This window comes from Archocentrus centrarchus, chromosome 1, assembly GCF_007364275.1.
Source record: "Archocentrus centrarchus isolate MPI-CPG fArcCen1 chromosome 1, fArcCen1, whole genome shotgun sequence".
In the NCBI taxonomy this organism is placed as follows: domain Eukaryota; kingdom Metazoa; phylum Chordata; class Actinopteri; order Cichliformes; family Cichlidae; genus Archocentrus; species Archocentrus centrarchus.
The window spans coordinates 10,002,232-10,016,435 of NC_044346.1; the positions used below are offsets into that span (position 1 = coordinate 10,002,232).

Below are 14,204 nucleotides of genomic sequence, written 5' to 3' on the forward strand. Positions count from 1 at the left end.
AAACAATAATTAAAACACACACACACACACAGTTCAGTCACACGCAGTTATATTAACACGAGGTGTAGAAGGTTTCTTTTCACATACACACACACACAGATATCAAAGGCTTTGCCCTCAGATGGAATTTGATGACATTTTGGACAATTTCATGCTCCCAACTTTGTGGGAACAGTTTGGGGATGGCCCCTTCCTGTTCCAACATGACTGTGCATCAGTGCACAAAGCAGGTCAATAAAGACACGGATGAGTGAGTTTGGTGTGGAAGAACTTGACTGGCCTGCACAGAGTCCTGACCTCAACCTGATAGAACACCTCTGGGATGAATTGGAGTGGAGACTGTGAGCCAGGCCTTCTCATCCAACATCAGTGTCTGACCTCACAAATGTGCTTCGGGAAGAATGGTCAAAAATTCCTATAAATACTCCTAAACCTTGTGGAAAGCCTTCCCAGAAAAGTTATAGCTGCAAAGGGTGGACCAACATCATATTAAACCATGTGGATTAAGAATGGGATGTCACTCGAGTTCATACGCATGTGAAGGCAGACTAGCAAATACTTTTGGCAATATAGTGTATGTTTACAGTGCATGAAACAGGTTTTGTTTCACTTGTAAGACATGAAACTATTGCTGATTATATTATTTATACCTGTGTTTTCTTGGTGTGACATGTCAGCAACTCTTTGGTGTAGTCTGCTGCTACTTCTGCACATATCTCAGTCTTGTAGCAGCAGTAATTGCACAGTTTTTTAATTGCAGCTAAGACCGTTTCACTGGATTGTCACAGAAAGCTTTTTTAACGCGTCTACTGCTGCCATCTAGTGTAGATCACTTGGAGGTGATTTTAAAGTGATTTTCATTGTATTACTAAAGTATATGGGCACCTGTTATTCACAGCTTAAGCTGTACTCCAGTGTGTGTGTGTGTGTGTGTGTGTGTGTGTGTGTGTGTGTGTGTGTGTGTGTGTGTGTGTGTGTGTGTGTGTGTGTGTGTGTGTATGCACAAAGCTAAAAAGTTGCACAAAATTCCTTTTGATTTTTTTTTCATTCCAAATTGTTATATTGAGTTGTGTTTCACACCTTACAGCCACCATATAGATTTCTCCAGATTTTGTGACGACCTAGAGCATTTGGAGCTCCCTCTCATCATCCAATATAAGTACTCAGTCTCACTCTTGTCCCTGTGTCTCAATGGCAGCAGCATGAATCTCTATAGTCTTGGAATAAGATGCAATTGTGTATCATTTTTGAGTGCCTGTAAGATGCTACATGTAGCATGTAGTACTGATGACTCAGAAACTTTCACTTTGTGAAAGTGACATGGTTTATGGCAGTGGTCTATCTAAAATGCCATAACCAGGCGAGTATAAAAGGAGTATAAAAGTTGCATCCTTTGTACGTGAGTTGCAGCACACTGCAGGTGAGTTTCTAGATTGGTTTGTTCTTTTTTTTTTTTTTTCTACAGTTTGCTCCTTTCGTATTTGCTCCCTTATATCACTGCAGATACTGACCTTCTCAAGGGTAGAGATAAGGGAAACTAATGCACACACCCCAACATGCATACAATGAGAAATTATCATAGTACCTATTTACCCAGTGATAGCCACCTCCAGCCAGACAGTGTCAGTGAGCGAGACACAGACAGTTTTGTTCTGTATCTTTTAACAGTAATTACACGCTTCATAGGAAATTAGGAAATTAGGACGTTAGGTTTTTTAAAACCCCCGCAGTTGTGTCATACAAATCTGATTCAATTCAATTAATTTCAATTTTATTTATATAGCGCCAAATCACAACAGTCGCCTCAAGGCGCTTTGTACTGTGGGTAAAGACCCTACAATAATACAAAGAAAACCCAACAGTCAAAATTACCCCCTATGAGCAAGCATTTGGCGACAGTGGGAAGGAAAAACTTCCTTTTAACAGGAACCAACCTCCGGCAGAACCAGGCGCAGGGAGGGGCGGTCATCTGCCGCGACCGGTACTTGATTGCTACTTTGAAATTCTACTCATGCCACCCATCTGCTGTGCTATCAGTATATTTGACTTCATCGCACCACTGACAGCTTCCTCTAGATGGTGCAGGTGGGTCCACTCAGCCAGTTAGCACTGGGTTGCTGATGTTTTCCATACTTCTTTCTATTAACAGGTGGCGTGTCTTAATCAGCAGATTATACAGCATGTGTGCTTCCATCAAACAGCGGATCTTTGTGGGAGGACCATCATTAAAAGGAAACTTTCCACACCTGGTGTTAATATAACTGCAAGTGGCTAGACCTGACTGGTGTGTGTCTGTGTGTGCACGTGAATGACCATCAGCACAACAACAAAATCACAAGGGGTGTAAATGTTGAGCCAAGGGCAAAGGCAAGAAGGGAAATGAGCCAAAAGTTAACAAACAAAAGTGTAATATGGTGCACCCATTTAGTTGTGCAGGGGAAGGTTTACTGGTGATAAACTCAGATCACTAATGAGTTCATTGGTGATGTTAGTCCATCACTATGGTTGCTCATTAAGTATCATGTACGACTGCTGAACTAGAGTAAATGTGAAAGGAGACCTACAATGCTAATTTCAGTCTCCATAATGTTTTTCTCGGACTCTACACATCTTCTTCACAGTTCAAAAATGATCTGATGCCGGGCCTTGTAACACCTCCTATCGCTCTTTCAGCCACCTTTATTCTGATTGGCTACCTTTTGCAAACGGAGGGTTTGATCAGCAGGTGGGTGGGGGCTTCTGTGCTCACAGCCAGACCTGTACACCTGCACGTGACCATAGTAAGGCAAGTAGAGTGCTGCAAGAATGACAGGTAACATCACCTGGTTTCACAGAGAAAAGAGGGATTTTCGATTTTCATAGAAAATATGTTTATGACAGTTATGTTTTGTTTGTTTTGTTCAGCAAGATAATCTTAAGATCCTCATCCTTTATTTAATGTGTTTATTTTGAAGCAAATGAACTGTAAATGAGCTACAGTATGGTCACCTGACTGAACCGCAAAGCCTCAACAGACTTTTACTAATGTTGTGAACTGTGTTGTGGGAATGGTTTATGATATCCGGGTTTCTGTGGAAGATAGTGGTCGGAGTTCAATGACTCACAAATGCTGCAAACAAAAGCACGTGTTTCTGTGATCGGTGCGAGCTTGTCACACATGTTGACACGCCAGTGAAAAGACATTAAACCCATAAATCATTTATAAGTTTCCACGCCCCCAAGAGTGCCTCGTGGCCTTCAGGGTCTGAACGTGACCGATTTTGAATCGTGCTTGTGCTGGAGAGACCGGGTGGGGTCTTATCGTTGGAGCAGCCTATAAATAGCCTGGCTACAACTAGATGGATGTAGAGGAGAGTAGCCCATCACCGGGGCAACACGCTGCAAGCGGTCGGCATGTCTCTGTCAGGGCGTCCCAACACGGTCCGGCTTGTGTTCCTGGGAGCAGCGGGGGTCGGCAAGAGCGCGCTCATCCACCGCTTCCTCCACGACCGATTCGAGTACAAGTACACGCGCACGGTCGAGGAGCTTCACGTGCTCGAGTATGACACTGCAGGGTCTGAGAAGATGCATCTGGAGATACTGGACACGAGTGGGAGCTACTCGTTCCCGGCCATGCGGGAGCTCTGCATCCGACACAGCGACGCCCTCGCCCTGGTGTACGCAGTGGACGACCCCATGTCCTTCGAGGAGGTGCGACGGCTGCGTGACGAGATTCTGGAACTGCGTGGCGGCGGCAAGCGCGCACCCATCACCGTGGTGGGCGGCAAGGCAGATCTAACCGAAAGCGAAGGTCGAGTGCTGCTCGCCGGTGATGCCATGGCCATAGTGGAGGGCGAGTGGCACGCAAACTTCGTGGAGGCGTCCGCGCGCACAGGTGGAAACACGGTCGGAGTGTTCCGCTCGATGCTGCAACAGGTGAACTTGCCGCCCCGACTGAGCCCCGCGGTGTGGCGACGCAGAGACACTGTGCCTAAACCAGGAGTTAAGAAAAGACCCGCACTGAAGAAGCACAACAGCTGTGTCTTGTCATAGAAATATTTCCTCTTTAACTCTGCAGCTGGACTGCACGCGCTCAGTTTCCCACCTGCTGTCCATGGTGAAGGTCCTCAGGTCCGCTTTACTGTGTTTGAAAGGCAGCAGACCCTATAATGATCATATCGTTTAAGGGTAGCCAATGTGATGCACTTTATATAAGTCACATTTTTGTGTAAATTTTTATCTCATGTCAATAAACTGTCTTAACTGTGATATATCTGGTGTTTCATTTTTAAGCTTTCCACCTTTCTTACTAATCATATTTGAAACAAGTGGCTCTGTTAGCCAGTTTGGGTCCACTTGTCCCCAAAGAGAGAAGGAGAACTGAAAATCAGTTACTTATTGTTCTGACTGTTCACCTTCAACCTCTGAGAAAGTGTTTGATGGGAGTCTCATCCATTTAATCCTGACTTCCCAGCATTTCCGGCTATCCGCTGACATACAATAACTTAGATGTTTTAAAAGCTGAAATGAAGCCCCCTCCCATCAGATTGGCTCTGCTTCTATTAGGAGTTCTTGACCCCTGAGCTTGTGCTGATTATCAACTATCACCCACCTTATTGCAATATGAACCTTGAGAGTCATTTATCCTTGTCTCCACATTAACTCCTAAATGTAGATGCAGTATATTAAGACTTGCATCTTAAAATTGCATCTGCTGGCTATTAAATCAATGAAAAGCCTTCAAGCTTATTTTTTCGAGTAATAATGAATATCAGGTGCCATTTTCAGCTTAGAGAACATTTAGACCAGACTGTGCATCATAAAAATAGCCCCTTTCTTTGCATGATGCATGTCGTGACGTTTTAGATTTACACACAGACACTTAGATCAAATAGAACAAAGGGGACGAGCAAACACATGATCATTATCTGCCCTTGCTTCATCCACTTGTTCTCTTTATTTTCCTCTCTTTATCCCCATGTCAGTTGCATAATCTGCTGCTGAACAGGCATTAGCACTCTCTGCCACAGACGCATTAATATGAATGAGAAGCAGAGCCTCCTGCAGCACGCAGGGGCTAAAGAAATCAGGCTCCTGGCAAGGATGATTCTGCAGCATTACACATTGAAAATGTCACACTGATGGATTAAAAGCTGAAATTTATCTTTTAACAAAAGGAGTGGACTAAATGAAGAGGTTCTTGAACATCAAATGAAAGTTTAAATGACTTTATTAGCCAGCTGCATGTGTGCAGAATGACAATGAATGAATGGGTAGTCTTCTTGGTCATTTAGATAAGGAAGAGACCAATAAAAAGAAACCCAACATACACATCATAAATGAAGTTAAAAGGAGATTTAAAAAAAAAAAAAACAATACATAGAAGCACGATTATTCAAAGTACATAAACAAAAGGGTGAAAATGATGGTGATGATGGGCGCTCTCTAAAACACGTCATACGTGTTTGCTTTGGTTGGAATGAAGATGAATCACATCATGTTCATACTTGAGAAACAACTGAGTGCCCTGTGGATGGAGACAGCTGTGCTGGAAGAGGCCACTCCCATCAGGACAGAAATGTGTCATCATAGGACAAAAAGTGAACACTCGTTATAACTTTATATGGATTTGCAGTGACCTTTCAGGAGGCACGCTGACCCCAAACATGTCAGCAAACTGGCCCCTCACAGCATAAGTGATCCACCAGTGGATCTCACTGTAGGGGTGGAGGGTTCCAAAGTTTCCTTATTTTGCATTGTGTGCAGATATTACAGCAGTGCATGAAGCATATCAGCTTACAGGTTTCAGCAGAAAGCCCCTGACAGTCTATCTAGTACTCTTATAGCTGTTAAGGTTTTTGTAAAGCCATCATATTTTTTTTTTTTTTTATTGAGGGTGATAATGATTGTCATTTACCAGAACTAGCATTAGTGGCAATTGTAGAAGCAGAAGGCTAGAAGTAAAAGGCATAAAGGCAATGATGCAGAGCCAGGCTGTAGCCATGGAGCCAAGACTGGGGTGAAGCAAAGGTCTGGGTTTCAGGAGTCTGGAGTTTGGTTGGTTGATTATCACGTGCATATGAGACCGTGTTTGCCAAAAAGTTTCTTTTCACTCCACAAAATTACTGACATTTATTTCCGTAATTAAAATTTCAGTGCAAAATAATTTGTAGACATAATGCTGCCTTTTTCATGCATGAAGTTAATTACAGTTGGTGTGCTGTAACAATGACGATCACATCAACAAATGACAGAATCATAACGGATTTACATAATGTACAATGTTTCTGTCATTTTCCCACTTTTTAATGAAACTAATGAAACACAGACAGTCGAGACTCACACTCCTTATACCTAACCACAGCAATTCAGCAAGGGCTTTACTAGGAATATGGTAACACTTTTTGGACAAACATCCAAAGAACTTCAGTCCACTGTATAACAAGACCCTGTAACAACAGCTATTTGTTTAGTTATTGTAGTCATATCTTATATATGTAGTCATATATTTTCGCTTTTGAGCACATTTTAACATTAGGACAGTGTTTATTGTGATTATGGCCTTGATGCAGAGGGTGAGACAGTAAGTTATAGCCTGCATACAGGAAGCTATTAGAATATGAGGATAAGCAAAATAACCTGCACCCTACAGAGTATTTTGTGAAATGCTGCCCCTCACTGGCTAAAAAAGTCAACAAACAAACGCTGAATTTAGGCTGTATATTTTAAATAGGTGTAACAACAATCTCCATTTTGTAGCTGGTTATGCTACAGAGATGATTAAATTGGACAACCCCAAGGCTGTAAAATCTGAAAAGTAGCAATCAAGTATAAGAGTAAGAATGAAACAATTCTTACTGAAATCTAGTGGAGTTAATGTATATAAAAAGCACATTTTTGCAGTGAAGTACATCTACAAATTATATTGAGTTTTAGACTTATCTGAGACTCAACTAAATTAAACCGTTTACAGTCCACAATGATAACATTACTTATTCAGTTGCGATATAGGTACAATATGTAATTTAGTTTAAAAAAAAAAAAAAAGTAAATACCATTCGCCAAAACATTAAATGACTATTAAATTCTCGTTACTTACTTGTGTAAAAAAGCAAACAAACAAACAAAAACAAGAAAAACCGCGTCACGATTAAAGCCCACTCCGACTACATTTCCCGTCAGTACTCATTTAGCGGAAACAATCAATGAGAAACCAACAAAAGGGGTCCAGCCAATCACACGGCAGAATGTGACGTACTCGTTTAGTGATTGGGTATTTTTGCTTTAATCTCCCATGATGCTTTGCTGCAATGCCTTGGAATTCAAATCGAGCGGACCAATCAGAGAGCGCCGTAACAACCAAGGCAGCATTTTAAACTTGTAGCAGAGACTGTTGTCAAAAACTAGGACGGGGTAACGCTGCGCTGCTGACGGAGGACTCTGGCTGTTACTTTAATGAATATATTCGGGTTTTTTTAATTTTTATTTTGTAATTTAGTTGCACTGCGTTTTAATCGTTAATCAAATGTTTAAGTAGCGACCGCATCCAGAGTGTGTTAGCACTAGTTTTCATTTAAATTCAGAAGTGTATGGGAGCACGCTAGCTTCCAAGGCTAAACTAACGTCGGTTGAGGTAGGGTTAACACTTACGCCCTTCGGGTTTATCATTGACACCTCGGCTGTGAAGGAGCTTTAAACGTATCTTTTTACGCACGCCTTTAATCCAAAATGAGCGCTGGTGTTGCAAAGCCGGCGAACCCGATGCCACATGTCGACCCCAAATCCGCAACTCTCAAAGAAATCCCAGATGTTCTGGTCGACCCACGCACCATGAGAAAATACACGAGAGGGAGATTCCTCGGGAAAGGTGGTTTTGCAAAATGCTACGAAATAACAGACGTGGAGACGAAGCAGGTGTTCGCCGGAAAGATTGTGCCCAAATCCCTGATCCTGAAGCAACACCAGAGAGAGAAGATGACTTCGGAAATCGCTATTCACAAAAGCCTCAACCACCCTAACATCGTGGGCTTCCACGGGTTCTTCGAGGACGACGACTTTGTCTTTGTGGTGTTGGAAATCTGCAGAAGAAGGGTAAGTGTGCAGATGAATTATGGCCTTTCTTCCCAGTTAGCTGCTGACGGCCAACGGTTACCATGGCGGTCTCTCCCGATGGCCTTCCCGTTGCAGTGCAGGAAGCTTGGCCTGTTCAAAAATCACAGGACCTTTGAACATACCGAGAACTAAATAGCCAAAATTTGGCCAGTCAGAATTCTAAAACTCAATATTTTGATGCCATTTGTACTTTATATACATTTCTGCACTGACATGGTGAGCATCCAAAATACTTTGCATTTGATTCACTGTGCAGCAAATCCAGTAATAATTGCTTTGATTTTTATTAAAATTATTTCTCAGTACTTCCTCTTTAATGGCTACTTTACTGAGCCAGTGCGCCTGTTGCGTCTTACAGCAAGAATTTGGACTAAAGCTTGATGACATACCTGCTAATTGTTTTCTTCTCCACTGCAGTCCCTGCTGGAGCTGCACAAGCGTCGTAAGGCTGTCACTGAGCCCGAAGCCCGCTACTACATGACTCAGCTGCTCAAGGGTGTCCAGTACCTGCACAACAATAAAGTGATCCACAGAGACTTGAAATTGGGCAACATCTTCCTCAATGATGACATGGATGTCAAGATAGGTAATTTGCTCAGAGCTTACTATGATAATGGAGACTGTAAATGCCAGCTGCGTATATCAGCAATCACAAACCTGCTGCTTTAGTAGAAAAGGATGAGACACACCCAAGTCCTCACACCAATACAGCAGTGTAATCATATTTCCTGAATGAACGGTTTCAACTTGGCAGTACCAAGCTATAAGCATGTTTTTAAGTGTATAGAAAATGGACACACGTACACATGAGTCTGCTGCTTTACAAATGCTTTTCTGTCCTTTCTTGTTTAGGGGACTTCGGCCTGGCCACAAAGATTGAGTTTGACGGCGAGCGGAAGAAGACCTTGTGCGGAACGCCTAACTACATAGCTCCTGAAGTGCTCTGTAAGAAAGGCCACAGCTATGAAGTGGATGTCTGGTCACTTGGGTGTATATTGTAAGTTTGAATAAACAAACACACCTGGAAACAGAGATGTGCTCTGGCTACAAACTCTGTTTTTTTTTTATTAAATGCAGATATGCACATCAGCTCCTGTTTATTTATGGAATTTAACTTTTTCATACAGTCCTATGAGTTTTAATGGGTGTACATTTTACCCTAAGACAGATTTGTCACTATGTGCTAGACAGTAAATGTTCTTGAAGCAGCACAGACAGTTCAACCTCCTTGTCTAAATTCTCAGGTACACTTTGTTGGTGGGCAAGCCTCCATTTGAGACCTCCTGTCTGAAGGAGACCTACAACCGCATCAAGAAAAACAACTACACTGTCCCCTGGGTGAGCTGGTTTAATGTAGCACATGATGCTCTTAATAAAAGTTTGTAAAGATGTTTTGCCATTTAAGTTGCACAAACTGAAACCACAACTGTCTTCGTGCAGCACATCAACCCGGCAGCGACCTCTCTCATCAAAAGGATGCTGCATGCCGATCCCTCCCAGAGGCCCACCATTGCTGAACTGCAAGCAGATGAGTTCTTCACATCAGGCTACATCCCGTTGCGCCTGCCCACGACTTGTCTCACGGTGCCCCCGCGGTTCTCTATTGCCCCTTCCACAGCTGTGGAGCTCAGCCAGAGACGCCCGTTGGCTGCTGTAAATAACAGAGGTAATCTTCCCAGCAGTGCCAGACTTTAAAGAAGTCTTAAGACTGCGAATGTTGGAATGTTTTGGTGTTTACAGGAATGTTAATGATTCGGTTTTCTCTTTCCAGTAGGAACAGAGAAGGTGGAGATGAAGGACGAGCCTATGCAGCGGTGAGATGGTTGCATCATTGAACCTGAAACAATGGAAAATTTTTTTATAAAGTATATATTTGCTTTTTGTGTCATATTTTTAAGTAGTTGAATATTTTTGATTTGTGTAATCTGCCTTTAGGGAGGCTGAACTGTTGGAGAACCACCTCAGAGACATGCTGCAGCAGCTCAACAGCATCATTGCTGCCAAACCCTCTGAGAAGGCAGTCATCCGCCAAGGTCAGCACTGAAGTTTTAAGTCTCTGTTGCGTATTTCATTCATTTGGATGATCTATGTGCTTGTGCCAGTCCCCCTTACAGAGGTATTGTTGTCTTTTTGATGTACAGAAGAGGCAGAGGATCCTGCGTGCATCCCCATCTTCTGGATCAGCAAATGGGTGGACTACTCTGATAAATATGGACTGGGTAAGTATTAGACTTAGAATGCATGCCTATCCATCCAGCTAGCAACACTTCAGCTCTTAACAAAACCAAAAAAGAAGCAAACACAACTTCAGTATGGACTCATTTCTGGAGTCAAACTGGTAAATCTACGGCAAGTGTACGGTGCACTTAAGAGTTAGGCGAGTTTCCCGATAGACTGCATATAAAAGATGGTTGTAGCCACTATGGTGTTACTCAGTGTTTGTAAACTACCATTTTAAAGCCTCTGTAGGTGTTTTTGCCATCACTATTTTGTTCCTTTTCCTCTTTTTTTGAGGCCAAAGTTATCAGTTTATAGATGTATAAAAGAGGGCTGTAGCTCCTGTAATGGCATCCATTGGTTACTGAAGTCATGTTTTGAAACCTCAAGATTAGCTTTTTTTTTTTTTTGGTGAGTGAGATCATTGGCTAATGACTCAATCAATCACAACCTGGTGCTCTGGATAATCCTCCTTTCTGAAACACGGTATGAAGATTTGCAAAATAGACTCTTTTTTTTTTTTAATTCAGTATGAGCTAAAATGATTAACTGACATCAGAAACTCATCAGGAAAATGTTTGGTGTTAAGTCAGAAAGCTGGTTTCCACTTCTACAGGACAGCAGGCCTTTTTCTAACTGCAGGTGCTCGCCCTCTGGTGGCCATTAACTAGAAGGGCGGTTTAAGGGACTTCGACTGCTTTTCACATCCAGTTCTTATGTCCTTTTTTTTAAAAATACTGTCTATGCATCACTTAACATTGGTTAGCAAGGTGCATCCATACATGCAAACAAAGTGATACAGAAAAAAAAAAAACCTAAGCACCAATGACTTTGGTAATAAAAAGAACCGCACAGTGTTATTGGTCAGATAAAATTGGTTTCAAATTGGCTGAGGTGGTGCCTAACAGCTAGCAGCTATAGCTGCCTGTGTTGGTATACACCTGGGATTCAAACCTTTTTATAATGTAACTTTGAAAACTTCATACAGTTCATAGTCACCATGATTTTTTTTTTTTTTGATTCAGGATACATGAACTGAGTTTCTTTTACACTACTAGGAGCCCTATTCTTTACAATTTGGTCTAAATGCAGATAATTTGGTTATGTTAAGCATTTAGTGTCGTGCTTTATATTTTGTTTATGAATATTTCAAATACGAGCTTTCTGTCTTCATTCCAGGCTATCAGCTGTGTGACAACAGCGTTGGCGTTCTGTTTAACGATTACACCCGTCTGATCATGTACGCTGACGGAGACAGTCTGCAGTACATCGACAAGACAGCAGCTGAATCCTACCTGAGTGTGCGCTCTTTCCCTTCCACTCTCAACAAGAAGGTAAGAAGTCAGAGCTTTTCTTTGAGTACTGGCTTTATTTTATTCATTTTGTGTGTGTGTGTGTGTGTGTGTGTGTGTGTGTGTGTGTGTGTGTGAGAGAGAGAGCGACAGGGTTTTACAGGCAACTTTCTTAGGCGAAGTCCTGCATCCTTGTTTTCATGCTGACTTGAGTGTTTCTTTCCTCTTTGCAGATAACACTGCTGAAATACTTCCGCAATTACATGAGCGAGCACCTGCTGAAGGCTGGCGCCAACATGGCACGGCGAGAAGGAGATGAGCTGGCGCGGCTGCCGTACCTTTCCCTCTGGTTCAGAACGAAGAGCGCCATCGTGCTGCACCTTACTAACGGCACCGTTCAGATCAACTTCTTCCAGGTAGGACACCACAGCACCTCCATGTGGTGTCTTTTTAACAGTTTTCCCTGCCTTGTGATGTCATGCACAGATCCTTTACTCACGCTTTTGTCACCTCATCTCTGGCAGGACCACACCAAGCTGATCCTGTGTCCGCTGATGGCTGCTGTGACCTACATCGACGAGAAGCGAGACTTCCGCACCTACAAGCTGTCTCTTCTGGAGGAGTTCGGTTGTAGCAAGGAGCTGGCGAGCCGCATTCGTTACGCCAAGCTCATGGTAGAGAAACTGATGGACAGCAAGCCCTCTGCCACTGCACATTAGTCCAGTCTTAAATCCCTGACGGTCTTTAATCACCGGCAGCTTCTCCCTGTGTTCAGGACGGGACAGAACTTTAATCGTCGTCATTGTAATGCTTTTTTTATTGTCAAATCTGACTTTCACTCCTTACCATGACCATTAATCTTGTATATGTTGTACTTGAAAAATTCCCGTCTTTCAGCAGCTGGTTTTTACCTTTTCTGCTGTTTATAGAAACTCACTCGCCTCTTGTTCTCCTAACTTTCTTGATGAAGCTTGCGTTCCCGCTGACAGCACAGCAGCATGCCTTCAAATGAGTCTAGACAGAGAATGTGAATGTTCCCTTGGTTTAAATTTAAGGTGGAACGGTGCTTCGAGGTTTACTTTGCATTATAAATTCCTGCTTTTTAATCTCGACGCTGAGTGGGAAGACTGCAAGGTGGGGATTGAGGCTGGCTGTGTGGGTGGATGGAAGCTTCTCTGGTCTGCTTCTCTAGTTTGTCTTTTTCTGTGTTGTGTGTAGAGAAATGGACCATGTTAATACATCTTCATCATGTACATTCTTTCCCTGTTAGTTTTACTCTTTTTATAATTATATTTTTAGATGTCATTTTCAACAAGTTGTACAAATATGTACATACTGCTGAATATGATCACATTGTAAAGATGGTTTAATTTTACCTATGTTTAAATAAAGATTCTCTTGAACAAGGCACAGTATTGTCTTCAGTAGAATTTGATGCACTAAGTTTTTTTTTTTTTTTTTTTTTTTTTTTTTCTTTCTTCAGAACTCAAAGGCTAGTATACTGGGGGGGGGGTGTCCATTGAAAACCAGAAATAAATATCAAACTGCTTTATAACTGGTAGAAGTTTTAATGTAAAAATGTGGACAGATGTCCTGTTTCTATAAACGTAGCTGCACAGGATTGATCTAGTTTCATTTCTTGTCATCCTTCCCCACCTCTCTTCTCAGGTCACATCTTGAAGTAAAAACTTAATGAAATGATTCATGATTGTAGACCTGTAAATAAAACCTGTTGAATGTGCTCTTGACTGGTATGTGTCACAGTGACATCCACATGAATGGCAGGACCCAAGGTTTCCTAGCAGAACATTACCTAAAGTATCTCACTGCCTCTGCTGGCTTGACATCTTCCCATAGTGCATCCTGGTGCCAGTTGTTCCCCAGGTATCCATGTGATGCAAAAGAAAATGTGATTCTACAGACCGGGCCACCTTCTTCCACTGCTCTCTGGTGCAGTCCTGATGCTCATGTGCCCATGGTTGATGCTTTCAGTGGTGGACAGGGGTCAGCATGGGCACCCTGACTGGTCTGCAGCTATATGCAACAAACTGATGCACTGTGTTCTGACACCTTTTTATCAGAACCAGCATTAACTTTTTTTTTTTGCACTTTGAGCTACAGTAGTTTGTCTGTTGGATCAAACTACACGAACCAGCCTTCGCTCCCCACATGCACAAGGATGGGCCCAGGCCCAGGTCCAGTAGCTTAGAGACCAGCCTGGAGGGGACTATGGTGTTGAATACTAAGCTGTAATCTACAAACAGCACTCTCACATAGTTCCCCTTACCAGTGTCCACGTGAGAAAGGGTCTTATGGAGGAGGAGGGTTATGGCTGTGGATCTCTCAGTATTGAAATATTAGTTGGGGTGCATGAATATATTTGAGCCTGTTTGTATACCTTTAACCGTGTGGATTAGAGAAAATCCTAAATAAATTCAAACTTGTGGACCAAATTCTTTTTTTTAAAAGTCATTATGCTGTACAATCATTCTATCCTGGAAAAAGAACAGTTCAAAAACATCATTAAAAGCCCCAAATTACAGTGACATTCATGCCCATAGTGAGTAGATTTAGGATAGATTTAAGTATTTCTAACTTTCTACT

General features: G+C 42.4%; 2 protein-coding genes across 2 annotated transcripts; both read left to right on the plus strand.

The window, feature by feature from the left end:
* The first annotated feature begins 3,335 nt into the window (after window positions 1-3,335).
* On the plus strand, window positions 3,336-4,241 carry LOC115787789 (GTP-binding protein Rhes-like). Its single transcript, XM_030740509.1, has one exon. It carries the CDS (start codon window positions 3,394-3,396, stop codon window positions 4,030-4,032), a length of 639 nt encoding a protein of 212 aa, XP_030596369.1. The 5' UTR covers window positions 3,336-3,393; the 3' UTR covers window positions 4,033-4,241.
* A 3,101-nt stretch (window positions 4,242-7,342) lies between these two features.
* plk1 (polo-like kinase 1 (Drosophila)) lies at window positions 7,343-13,007 on the plus strand. Its single transcript, XM_030735759.1, has 11 exons — window positions 7,343-8,070; window positions 8,509-8,677; window positions 8,944-9,088; window positions 9,336-9,429; window positions 9,532-9,757; window positions 9,863-9,905; window positions 10,027-10,124; window positions 10,233-10,310; window positions 11,488-11,642; window positions 11,834-12,016; window positions 12,125-13,007. The coding sequence occupies exons 1-11, from the start codon at window positions 7,708-7,710 to the stop codon at window positions 12,317-12,319; spliced, it is 1,749 nt and encodes a 582-aa protein (XP_030591619.1). The 5' UTR covers window positions 7,343-7,707; the 3' UTR covers window positions 12,320-13,007.
* The last annotated feature ends 1,197 nt before the right edge of the window (window positions 13,008-14,204 follow it).